This window comes from Balaenoptera acutorostrata, chromosome 6, assembly GCF_949987535.1.
Source record: "Balaenoptera acutorostrata chromosome 6, mBalAcu1.1, whole genome shotgun sequence".
In the NCBI taxonomy this organism is placed as follows: Eukaryota; Metazoa; Chordata; class Mammalia; order Artiodactyla; family Balaenopteridae; genus Balaenoptera; species Balaenoptera acutorostrata.
Window position 1 is genome coordinate 115,338,888 of NC_080069.1, and position 13,643 is coordinate 115,352,530.

The window sequence follows — 13,643 nt, forward strand, 5'->3', positions numbered from 1 at the left end:
GTCACCAAATGTATGAAGGTTTTTTCTCCCTACAATATGCAATTCTCTGCAACACCAGTGGGGTATCCTACAATTTAACTCAATTCTGACATTATCTACCAGAGATACTGTCAGATCCCACAGGTTAAGGGCTTAGTCCCACAACACTGCCCCCCCACCAACTCCCCTGCCAATATACACACACACTTCAGACACCAGTTGCAGGCCCAGGTTATCACCTGCGCTTCTAACCAACCGGCTATAGATCAGAGGTTCCAAAGATCTCCTCCTTAGGTTTGAATAATTTGCTAGAGCAGCTCACAGAACTCAGGGAAACACCTGCATTTACCAGTTTACTAAAGGATGTGATAAAGGATACAGATGACTTCCAGATTTAAGAGATGTGTCGGGCAAGGTATGGGGAAAGGATGGAAACCACTGATCTTTTTACTATCACCATAGTTTTGCCTTTTCTAGAATGTCATATAGTTGGAATCATACATACGTTGTCTTTTCAGGTTGGTTTCTTTCACGTAGTAACACGCATTTAAGCTTCCTTCATGTCTCTTCATGGCTTGATAGCTCATTTCTTTTTAGCGCTGAATAATATTCCATTATCTCAATGTACCAGTTTATTTAACCATTTGTCTACTGAAGGACATCTTGGTTGCTTTCAAATTTTGGCAATTATGAATAATGCTGCCATAAACATCTGTGTATAGGTTTTACAGTGGATGTTAAGTTTTCAACTCATTTGGATAAACACCAAGGAGCATGACTGCTACATCATATGGTAAGGGTGTTTAGTTTGGTAAGAAACTGCTAAATGATCTTCCAAAGTGGCTGTACTGGTCTGCATCCCCATCAACAATGAGTGAGAGTTTCCGTTTCTCTACAGTTTTGCCAGTGTTTGGTGCTGTCAGTGTTTTGGATTCTGGCCATTCTAATAGGTGTGTAGTGGTATTGCCTTGTTGTTTTTTTTGGTTTTGTTTTGTTTTGGTTTTGGCCACACCACACGGACTGTGAGATCTCAGTTCCCCGACCAGGGATTGAACCTGGGCCCTTGGCAGTGAAAGCAAGAGTCCTAACCACTGGACCGCTGGGGAATTCCCACCTTGTTTTAATTTGCATCTCCCTAATAACATAAGATATGGAGCATCTTTTCATAGGCTTGTCATCTATATATTTTCTTTGCTGAGGTATCTGCTCAAGTCTTTGGCCCTTTTTTTTTGGCTGCATTGGGTCTTCATTGCTGTGCACGGGCTTTCTCTAGTTGCGGTGAGCAGGGGCTACTCATCGTTGCGGTGCGAGGGCTTCTCATTGCGGTGGCTTCTCTTGTTGTGGAACACGAGCTCTAGGCATGCAGTCTTCAGTAGTTGCAGCACATGGGATCAGTAGTTGTGGCACACGGGCTTAGCTGCTCTGCGGCATGTGGGATCTTCCCGGACCAGGGCTCGAACCCATGTCCCCTACATTGGCAGGCGGATTCTTAACCACTGCGCCACCAGGGAAGCCCCTTTGAACCATTTTTAATAGGGTTGTTTGTTTTCCTACTGCTGAGTTTTAAGAGTGTTTTGTTTATTCTGGATAAAAGTCCCTTATCAGACATCTCTTTCACAAATATTTTCTCCCAGTCCGTGGCTTGTCTTCTCATTCTCTTGAAAGCCTCTTTTGCAGAGCAAGGGTTTTTTTTGGTTTTTTTTCTTTTTTTTTTTTTTTTGGCCGCGTGGCTTGTGGGATTTTAGCTCCCGACCAGAGATCGAACCTGGGCCCTCAGCAGTGACAGTGTGAAATCCTAACCACTGGACCACCAGGGAATTCCCATGCAGAGCAAAGTTTTTAATTTTAATAAGCCCAGTGCTTCTCAATTATTTTTTCACGAGTAGTAGATTGTTTTGATTTGTCTGGGTTTTGTTTGGGGGACGGGAACGAGGAATTTGTGGGGCTTGTTTAACAACTTCATTGAGATATAATTCACACATCGTAAAATTCACCCCTTTAATGTGTAAAATTCAGTGGTTTTCAGCATGTTCACTGTTGGGCAACCATCACCATAATCAATTTTAGAACATTCTCATCACCCCAGAAAGAAACTGTATACTCATTAGCACTCACCTCCCACCTCCCACAACCCCACCCCACAGCCCTGGGCAATCACTAGTCTGCTGTGTCTATGGATTTGTTCATTCTGGACATCTAGAGATGGTGCCTTTTGTGACTAGCTTCTTTCACTTAACATATGTTTTTAAAGTCCATCCACATTGTAACATGCATTATTTCTTTGTTCTTCTTTATAGCTGAATAATATTCCATTGTATGTATTTACCACATTTTGCTTATCGATTCATCAGTTGCTGGACATTTGGGTTGTTTCCACTATTTGGCTGTAAGAATTTGATTCTGACACACTAAATCTGCAATGCCTATCAGACTTCAAAGTGCCTAAGATGTGCTGTAAACAGCTGACCAAGTGAGTCCTGAATTCAAGGAAAAGGATCCAGGTTAGAGAGACCAATTTGGAGATTGTCAGGAAATATATACTTCAAGTCATGAGACTAGAAGAGACAACTAAAGTGGCTGCTTACAAATAGAGAAAAGGATAAGTTATAAAAATGAGTCTTAATACTTCACACAGAAGTTAGGGACAGAAGGAGAAACCAGAAAAAGGGACTGCTTGATGAAGTACAAAGGAAACCATGAGAGTGTGGTATTATGGAAGTCCGGTGAAGAAAATGTTTCAAAAGAGGAGTAATCAACTATGTTCAATACTGATGGAAGGGGCTTTCCTGGTGGTGCAGTGGTAAAGAATCCGCCTGCCAATGCAGGGGACATGGGTTCGAGCCCTGGTCCAGGGAGATCCCACATGCCGTGGAGCAACTAAGCCCGTGTGCCACAACTACTGAGCCTGCGCTCTAGAGCCCGCGAGCCACAACTACTGAACCCGCGTACCACAACTACTGAAGCCCACGCACCTAGAGCCCATGCTCCACAACCTGAGAAGCCACCACAATGAGAAGCCGACGCACCACAACGAAGAGCAGCCCCCACTCGCCACAACCAGAGAAAGCCCGCGCGCAGCAAAGAAGACCCAACACAGCCAAAAATAAAAATAAATAAATAAATTTATAAAAAAACAAAAAACAAACATAGATGAATCTTGAAAACATCATGCTAAATAAGCCAGTCACAAAAGGCCACATAATATTTGGCCAGGGCTTCCCTGGTGGCGCAGTGGTTGGGAGTCCATCTGCCAATGCAGGGCACATGGGTTCGAGCCCTGGTCCGGGAGGATCCCACATGCCGCAGAGCAACTAAGCCCATGCGCCACAACTACTGAGCCTGCGCTCTGCAGTCCGCAAGCCCCAACTGCTGAGCCTGCATGCCACAGCCACTGGGGCCTGTGCGCCTGGAGCCTGTGCTCTGCAACAAGCACCGCAATGTTAAGCCCACGCACCACGGCGAGGAGTGGCCCCCGCTCGCCACAGCTGGAGAGAGCCCACGCGCAGCAATGAAGACCCAACGCAGCCAAAAATAAATAAACAAACAAACAAATAAATTTATTTTTAAAAATATATATATATTGAGTTGGCCAAAAAGTTCCATAACACCTTATGGAAAAACCCGAAGGAACTTTTTAGCCAACTCAATATATGACTCAATTTATCTGAAATGCCTGGAATAGGCAAATCCATGAAGATATAAAATAGATTAATGGTTGCTTAGGGCTGGACTTTGAGGTAAGGGGTAATGGGGAGTTTCTGTTAATGGGTATAGTTTCTCTTTGGGATGATAAAAATGTTCTAACATTGATTATGGCAATGGTTGCACAACTCTGTAAATATATTAAAACCCACTGGGGAAAAAACCCCACTGAATTATACACTTTAAAAATTAATTTTATGATGTGTGAATTATATCTCATAAAACCGTTATTTTTAAATTAATAATATATAGTACCTCTTTAAAAATAATAATTACCACGTTGACCAAAACCACTCAAATCTACTCCTTGTGGATAGAGGTAGCTGTCCTCCCAATCAATTTCAAAAGATCAGTGTTGTACAACATCCTCTTTCTATTATAATCCATTAGACCTGTGATATATAATTTATTATTTGTATAGTAATTAGCTCCCAAAGTTTACAATTACTATTTGCATTTTTTTTTCACCCTAACTCACTTCCATCTAGCTTAAGGGCAGTTCCAAAGAACAAATATGCCATGACTGGCCTGTATTTTTTTATAGTCTTTCATTACCACCTCCCTTCTCAGTCAGCCAGAAAAAAGAGCACTACTTTTTTTAGGTTAGCCTCACAGAGCAGCAATTTATACTTTTAAATGTACTTTCTGAAACTATACAATTTTTAAAATAAAACAGTATAGTGATGTTTTAAAGTACCTATCTCAGGACCTTACCCACCTTTCTTAGGTATAATGCCTTGCTCAATTAATATTTGCGATTTTTTTCAGGTACACTCACCAAACCTCCTCAAAGAGAATTCCACCAAGGTATCTGTAGAAGTGCTTTGCTGTAATTTGTCCAGGAGTGGGCAGAGTTTTCTGTTTGTTGCCAGGAGGCCTGCATGTTCTCAGGCACTTGTCCCACCCACACTCTTTCAGATTGCACATCTTTTAAGAAGAGGCCTAACCTCCATCAGTGACGGTCAGGGCCCATACCTAATATATTCTCTGACATAAGCGTATATTGTTGATCTCGCCTCTTGCCCACTCTCAGTTACTTGTAAATTTGGGGGCTCCATCAAATTTGGTGTACACCCCTTTAAAGATCAATCATTAGTATGTTACCCAAACAAACCAACCTACTATAAACTCCACCATGAATTAAGCCAGACTGTCCTCTAGAGAGGGCTGTCCTCACCCTGCGTTACACTGCACTCCTTTCCCAATTGCTTTTTCCCAAATTGCACTTTAATGTCATACTATCAACCTGTAGTAAAGGACATTATAGGAAACAGTCCTCTACAGAGCTAGTCATTGCATGGACTATAAACAAGGTGCATAGGATGCTGTGATTAAATAGTTGCCTTCAAGGAGGACTGGGGGAGGAATGTCTCTTTGTTTCTTCCATCAGGGATAGATGTGATTTCCCTGAGAAGCTTACTTTTATCATCTTACAGACTCTGTAAATTTTTTTTAGTTGATCAGTTTCCATCTTTCTGTAGGCTCCTAGAAAGCTTAAGGCCTAATCTCAAAGAAGTAACCCAGTCATCATAGCTTTTATTTTATATGTACTATTCTTACTTTTCCTATTGGCTCCATCTTGGTTTCCTATCTTTATTTTCTTCTTGTCTCATTTTTCTTACTTATTCTGAATATAATCTATCTTGCTATATTGAATGCTTCTTTGTAAACCACTCTATATCCTTTTTAGAACAAAGTGAGTTATCATTTAACATTCTGAAACTAATCACAGCACAGATTCGTGAGGGACTCTATAGTTCTCATTTTGAGTGCTGCAGAATTTGCACCCACATATGACTGGCTCTCCTGGCCCATAATGCCTCCTGGACTGCAAGTCACTTCTGGTGACTGGCCCAAACCCCCAGTGCTAATCTGAAAGTAACAGGAGACCATTAGCTAAAGAACATCACTGTGAAACCCTACCAAAAGCCAGTGAGTGCCTAGCGAACCATGTAAACTACTTAGGCAACATCTTCAACCCAAGGCCAGGCACGCTAACTTGAGTAAAGTTAACAGCTGCCTCCTATAACTGCCACTTCTGCAGTTCCAACAGAGGACTTACAGCACTAAGCCTCTAAGCCAAAGCCACTGCCTCTCATCGCTCCAGTTCAGCAGCAGCTTACAAATTCATGTCAAGAACACATAAAAATAAGAAGTCTATGAAATCTCAGTACAAACTCTACATATGTCAGCCAACTACACACACAGTGGCCTCTCAGAGCCCAGTCTTGCCATGGGAGAGGCTCCTCCAAAGCCCTTCAAAGCTTTGTTTGCAGCTTGATTTGTAGGAAGCATGGTTTCTCTTTCTGCCCCAAAGCAGTCACTGAGGCAAGATTCTCAATCTTATCCCAAATATAGGGCAAACTACACCCATTTCTCCCCACGGTGCCTAATTAATTCCTAATCCTTGAAAAAGTAGAGGTTCATGGACCCATTCTTAGGAGACCTTATTTCCCTTCTCTACCTTTTCCTCAAGATACTTGTTTACAGATCCACTCTATTCTCTGCTCCTGTCTCCCTGTTCTCTCTTGACCCTCAAACACACTGGGTTTTGAATTTGTGTAATTCTTCATTTAGCTGATCTTGTTATCTGAAACATACTATTTCCTTTACTTACTTTTACATACTGGTATTTATAAAATCTCTTAAGAAATAAAAATCTATCTAAGTGGGCTTCCCTGGTGGCGCAGTGGTTGAGAATCTGCCTGCCAATGCAGGGGACACGGGTTCGAGCCCTGGTCTGGGAAGATCCCACATGCCGCGGAGCAACTAAGCCCGTGAGCCACAATTACTGAGCCTGCGCGTCTGGAGCCTGTGCTCCGCAACAAGAGAGGCCGCGACAGTGAGAGGCCCGCGCACCGCGATGAAGAGTGGCCCCCGCTTGCCGCAACTGGAGAAAGCCCTCGCACAGAAACGAAGACCCAACACAGCCATAAATAAATAAATAAATAAATAAATAAATAAATAAATAAAATTAAAAAAAAAATCTATCTAAGATTATATTCTACACAGCCTTTGAATAGAGTCTCTACTATAACACAAATCCCTGGGAATGAAGAGTGGGAGCGGGAATCCAAGATGACAATGATATTCACATGCTAACAATCCAGAAGGAAATATCTGTACCTTCAGTAAAAACCAGAGTTTCTGAGCCCTGGCACTGCCGACAACTCTCTGTTGTGGGGGCTGCTGTCCTGTGCACTGTATGATGTTCAGCAACATCTGGCCTCTACACCCCCTAGATAGCTGCGAAAATCTACGTGTCTCCAGACATCGCCAAATATCCGCTCAGGGGGCAAAATCACCCCCAGCTGAGAACCACTGGTCTAGACCTTTCTCCTGAGTTTAACACTATTAGAACAATGGCTGGAGCACATTTGGTAATCAATAAATATTTGTTACCCAACAGATCTGTTTATCCAACAGTCTTCTGAATGTTTCTGCCTCAATGTCTTGACTTGGCAGCATCTCAAATTCAGTCTGGCCCAAACCAAACTCCCTTGTATGCCTTAATCTAGTTATTAGTATTTACTAAGTAATCCATGCCAGAAACTAAGAGATTACACTGAACTCTTCTCTCTCTCTCTCAAACCTAGACATAATCTGTCAACAGGTCCTATTATACCATCTTCATTTCCTTTTATACACCACAACCACTTGTCACTGGCTTACTTCAAAAGCTTTTATGTCACGTGGTCTATTGCTTCTATGACATTTTGGTCCCATTCCAATCCAAGGTCCATAATGCTGCTAGAAAATTCCAAAACCCGTCACTGTCCCCCTTAAAAACCTCTCAAGGACACTCCTCTGTCTACTATAGTGTTTCCCAAACTCCATTCAGATATCATCTTTGTGATTTTGTCATATTCTTACTACATACAACAGTGTATCTCTCTAATAGTTTTCTTTGAATCTACTTTTTGGTTAGCCATATTTTTAAAAAATCACAAAGCATGATTTATTTGTTTTTCCCTAAAATATAAAAACACTTCAAAGTGTTTATACATGAACCATCTCAAAGATAAAAATCCAAGTTTATCAGCCTCGTCTTCCATGATTTGGTCTCTGCCTGTCTTCCCTGCACTACCTCGAGCCATACCAGACTACTTCAAGTTGACCAGCCATGTTCTTTCAGATTAAGCTATACCATTGCACACGGTATTTCTTCTGCTTCATGTTCTTTCCTTCCCATCTTGTCTACCTGAAAAAACTCTGCTCATCCTCTCATTGCTCCTCCTTTGTGAAACTATCTGTGGCTCCAGAGTTAGATGCTGCTTCTTCTATGTTCTCTGATATGCTGGACAGCTATTTTAGCACCTACCACACTATGCAATGATCATTTGTTTACCTCTCTATCTCCCCTACTATATTGAGAGCCCCTCAAAGACAGAGAGAAGTGCCAAATTCTATCTCTAGCATCCACAGGGAATAGTACTTGACACAGGAGACAGTTAAAGAAATGTCTGTTGTAAAGCAGTACGGTTTGATTCAACACACCTTAACTGAGTGTCTATCACATACAAGGCAGTGTTCTAAGACTGTGGAGAATACAAAAATAAACAAGATATGATCCTGGCCCTTCAAGAAGCTTGCAGTCTAATGGTGGAGACAGGCATATTTACTATCATACAAGACAGAACAATACAGTGGTAGTAAAATGGAACAAAAAGTGCTATGGGGCAAAGGTTAGTATAGAACAGAAAGAATGGAAAATTTTTTTGGCCTTGCCAAACAGCTTGCGGGATCTTAGTTCCCAGACCAGATATTGAACCTGGGCCATGGCAGCGAAAGCACCGAGTCCTAATCACTGGACCACCAGGGAATTCCAGAATGGAAATTTTAAATAGCAAATAAATTCAGGTATATACTCTGCTGAATCACTGTGGCAAAAGTCACTTAAACCTCATCAAGTCCTGGCTCTGATATTTGTTCTGCCTATCACAGTGATAGAGTGGACATGAAGGTACTCTGAAAACTGTAAGTAGCTGTGTAAATTCTAACCATTACTAATAATTCTGACTGTGGAATCCAGGAGCCCTGTATGGAGAAAGTGACATCTGAGCTAGAGCTAAAAAGGGCATGGAGGGGAATTCCCTGTTGGTCCAGTGGTTAGGACTCTGCACTTTCACTGCTGTGGGCCCAGGTTCGATCCCTGGTAGGGGAACTAAGATTCCACAAGCCATTTGGCGCAGCCAAAAAATAAATAAATAAATAAATAAAATTAAAAGGGGGCATGAAGGGTATTGTATAGAGGAAGCGTAAGTGGTAGTTATGGATGTGAACCCTGGAGCCAGACTGCCTAGGTCTGAATGCAGCTCCTTCACTTACTTACTAGCTATATGCCTTTGAAAAGTTAATCTGCCTGTGCTTGAGATACCTGTCTGTAAAATGGGGCAAATGTTAGTACCCAACTCACACAGTATTAAATGATTTAATATTTGTGCTATGTAAGTATTAAATAAGTAGGTAAAAGAAGGAGACTAAGCAGAAGGAAAGAAGCAGGGAAGTACAAGGCACACTGTCAGAAGAGAGCACTCTATAATGTGCTCAGAATGGAAGGTAAAAAGAAAGGTGATTAAGTGGAAAAGTATGCTATTTGCCATCCTAAAAGGCTATTAACTGTATCAGAAAGAGCTCTGCACAAAGAGGCTTTCCAACTTAATTCAATGATTAGCTGGACATCCTCAGGCAGATCATAAACTCTACAAAGCTCAGTTCCCCCTCAGTAAAGTGAGAAGAATACAGAACTAGGCAAACTCTGATGCTCTCTCAGCTCTGAAATTCTAGAAAAGGGTCTGGGGAGTCATTAGAAGTGTGCATTGTCCCATAGGAAACCTACTACCACATGTAGCTATTGAGTACCTGAAATGTGGCTGATCCAAACTGGGATGTGTTGTAAATGTAAAACATATACCACATTTTGTAGACTTAATACAAAAAAAAAGACAAGGTATTATGTTAGTAATTTTATATTAATTGTATGTTGAAATTGGGTTAAATAAAATATTACTAAGATTGATTTCACCTGTTTCTTTTTACTTTAAAAAATTTAACAATTTGAGGCTCACATTTCTGAGCATTTTCTACTGGACAGCACTGCTACAGACTATTTTCAGAAGACCCAAGAGACTGTGACTCTGTAGCCAAAAAGACAAAATGCCAAGCATTATCACAAAGGGTCTCAGAAAGATTATGAATGAAAACACTGAAAAAACTATTCTATGGGCTTCCCTGGTGGCGCAGTGGTTGAGAGTCTGCCTGCCAATGCGGGGTACGCGGGTTCGAGCCCTGGTCTGGGAGGATCCCACGTGTCGCGGAGCAGCTGGACCCGTGGGCCACAACTACTGAGCCTGTGCGTCTGGAGCTTGTGCTCCGCCACAAGAGAGGCCGCGACAGTGAGAGGCCTGCGCACCGCGATGAAGAGTGGCCCCCGCTCGCCGCAACTAGAGAAAGCCCTCGCACAGAAACGAAGACCCAACACAGCCATAAATAAATAAATAGAATTTAAAAAACAAAACAAACAAAAAAACCTATTCTAGCCCTATAGAAAGCCACAGTCTGTCCCTAACTGCTGTACTGTGTTCATTTTTCCTTGAAATACCTAAAGAAAGATAATATACAAAACCAAACAACTCAGGTAAACAAAATGATCAGTAAGACAGGCAATAAGGTGAGTGACAAGACTAACAGGCTTCAAACCTAGAAGGCTCAAGACTACCATATATGAGAATCTATAAAATCAGATAGAGGCTGAATAAGGAGGTACAAAATGCTCTTCATCAAGTCTTAGAAAAAAGCAAGGGAGAATTCTCTGAAGTTTTATGGAGGCATTTCAAACAGAGGTACAATTTTGCAGAGCAGTGGCCTTATATGAAAAACAGAGATGGCTCAGTGGCCTTATATGAAAAACAGAGATGGTTCAGACTAAACATAAAAGTGAGTTCCAAAAAAGATTACAGCAACTATCAATCCATGGAAGTGGTTACTTCTCCCTGTGCTGCATGTCTGAGGTAGACACTAGTATTCTCCCAACCCCTACCATGGAAACTGTCTTCAGTTCCTCAGTAAAAAAAAAAAAAACTGAACACCAACTCAGTGTGCAACTTCTTTACTTACATGGGACCTTTAAGAACTGTCAAAGAGATCAGACAATCTCCAAGTTACAGAACCTCTCCTATGACAAAATACGTAAGTGTAAGTATTCAGTAAACCTGTCTTCCATCATTCATTCTTACATTTGGTCAGATATGGAATCTGTGTCTTCTATGATCCTCTCTGAAATTTTTTTAGTGGGTGAGAATCACACGAACTCTTTTTTAAGACATGTTACGCTTTGGTCCACTCACCTTCACATATCACCCTTATTCCTTCAAAACAGTTATGTACATTTGACCCAGGACTAGTGATTTGACCATTTCCAATTTAGATATAGAGAAATCATGATTAGATCTAGAACATCCTATGCATTTATTATTTTATTTAGTATCTCCAACTTCCAGTCAATTTAAAACACAGGTAAATTTCTGTCTATTTTTCTAACAGAACAAATCTTTTCCATAATGATCATTAAGTGGCCCCAATGATTTCTTTTCTTCCTTTGATAGAATATTTTATTTTGGCTTTAAAGCCTCAGAAAAAGTGCTCCTGGAATACTTTCTTGGCCTGCCTAATTTTAGTTTGCACTACATGCCAAGAGGGAGAAACAGAATTAAATTTCTTTAAATACACCAGAGATGCAGCACAAGAAAATTAATCTGATAAAAACATTTCCAAGACAAAGAAGAAAAGCCTCCACTTATATAGAAAAATTCAGAATTTTTTTTTCTAGTAGTTGGTCTAGGGTGGGGAAAAAAATTTACTAGGAAACAGATACACACTAAGTACAGTCCAATTGTGTTGGAAAGGGAAATGAAATGGTTTAATAACTATATTCTCTTAGGTTAGGAAGGAAATCTAATGTTTATCAAACTAAGAGGTCTAAAGAAAATCCAACTGATTTGTCTTTCAAATCATTTCAATATCCAATATCAAGATACATTTCATAATAAGCAATATTTTACTCATTATAAACACAAAGCTTAAAACTGCTTTACATATCCTAAAGAACAGAAAACTCCACATCAATTCACTGACATGCAAAAACCAACTTTAGTTTTCCAATGAACTGGGTCACAATGTTGTGTTTTTTTAAGGAAAAATCCTTGTTTCCTAAAAAGCCATATAGCAGAAAGAAGCTACAAAACTATCGTCACAAGAGCATGAAAGCTACTAATACTGGCTTTGTCCTCATTTTAATTAAATTATCCTGTTAAAAAGGGGAAAATGGACAAGAATGCCTCCCCTATAAAACAGCACATATAATTAACATACAAGTTAGTTACATTCACAACAGCTCCTGTGGCCTTAAACATTTTGCATACTGTTGACTGATGTTAAATATCAACTCCCTGTACCAAGAGATGGCAAAAGAAAAAACCAGTAATATCTTCCTTAAGAGAAAAAAATTCACGGACAAAAATAAATTGCTTTAAACCCACAGCTTAAAGAATAAAAAGAACTCAAAATTATCAACAGTTTACCCACTTACCACACAGCAAATCAAAGTTAATTGAACAAGAACAGGCACTACCACTAACCTCTAAACACTGCTAGTCACCTAAGCACTGGTTTTAACAAACGCATAGAAACACTTGTCAAAAAAGCAGTATCCCAAAGGCTTACATTTCTTTACTCTTACATTCATTCCTTTACCCAAACATAGGTTTACTGTTGCTAGGACTCTGCAGTACAAAGAACGACTCATTTCCTTTGGACAACCAAAACAATGAAACCTTGAGCTAAGAAGAGACGGAGGGGAGCGGGAGCGGGGACAACTTAAAGGACAGAAACATATTGGTGTTTATTGAGAGTCTGTTACTTTATTCACTTAAAACAGCTCAACGACGTGCTCGAAAACGGGTTCATATTAGAATGAGCATAAGAAAACCAACACTCCTAAAAAGCAACTGGGAGAAGTCCTCGGGCAGCGGGACGACTTGACGTTCTCTCACCCTACCAGACCGCTAGGGCCCCCGCCTGCCCCTTCCCATCTCCATTCCTCAGTCACCTAAACCCACTGGGGCCGCGTTCCGGGAGCACGCTGCATTCTCTGTCAGACGCCGGCCTCCCCGCGCTCCTGTCACCGCTTCTGAGGGGATGACCGCTGCCACTGCCCGCGGGGGCTCGCGTCAGACTCCGAGACCCGGGGTCAGGGTGAGGGGAGAGGAGTCTTGTAAGCAAAGCTGTGAAGGCTCGAGCCCCGGGGCAGCCCCAAGGCCAGGACGGGCAACCCTGGGGCAGAGGCCGCGACATTCCTTGGGATCCCCGCCGAGGGATTCGGGATGGCATTCGGGGGACTCGGGCTTCCCCCGCTCCCCGCGTGACGCCAAGTCGGAACGAGTCGCCTCGCACCGCGTTAGGCCCTCCACCGTGACGGGACAGGACACCGCCGGGGGTCCCGCGGAGAGAGGAAGGACGGGCCGGCGGGAGCCCCACTGCCGGAAGGGGGGGAGCCCCGAAAGCAGCGCTCCCGCCCCGGCCAGGCTCACCTTCAGGTCGTTCTCCGGCAGGTATTTGCACAGCCGCGCTATCTCCACATACTTGTCCAAGTCCAGGGGCGCCATTTTAGAAATAACAAGCCCCGACGGCAGCAGCGGCGTCCGCGGCTGTGCTAGCGGCGTCCGCGGCGGAGGCCGAAGCCGGAACCCTCCCTACGTCACGTCCGGCCCGTGAGACGCGTCTACGCAGCGGCGTACAGCTTGACCCGATTTTCCCCGCTGCTTCGGCACGCCCCACGCTCTCTCCCGCGGAACACAGGCTGCAGGTCCCCAGAGGTCCCTGGGTCCAGGGAGCTGAAACTACTGAGACCCGTAGTTGTTTACCGTGGGGGGTGCTGGGATTTGTAGTTTTCTATAGTGGCCAGC

The 13,643-nt window shown here is 42.4% G+C and overlaps 1 protein-coding gene across 2 annotated transcripts in view; it reads right to left on the bottom strand.

Moving 5' to 3' along the window:
- Window positions 1-13,643, bottom strand: part of PPP6C (protein phosphatase 6 catalytic subunit) — a 35,625-nt gene that overhangs the window by 17,104 nt on the left and 4,878 nt on the right. The window contains exon 1 of one of the 2 annotated variants that reach the window (XM_007194684.2): window positions 13,269-13,497. The exons of the other annotated variant lie outside the window; for it this stretch is intronic. Within the exon in view, the coding sequence (XP_007194746.1) occupies window positions 13,269-13,343 (75 nt within the window). The 5' untranslated portion in view covers window positions 13,344-13,497. Of the gene's footprint in view, window positions 1-13,268; window positions 13,498-13,643 lie in introns of those variants that run through there. 2 annotated transcript variants of the gene reach the window in all.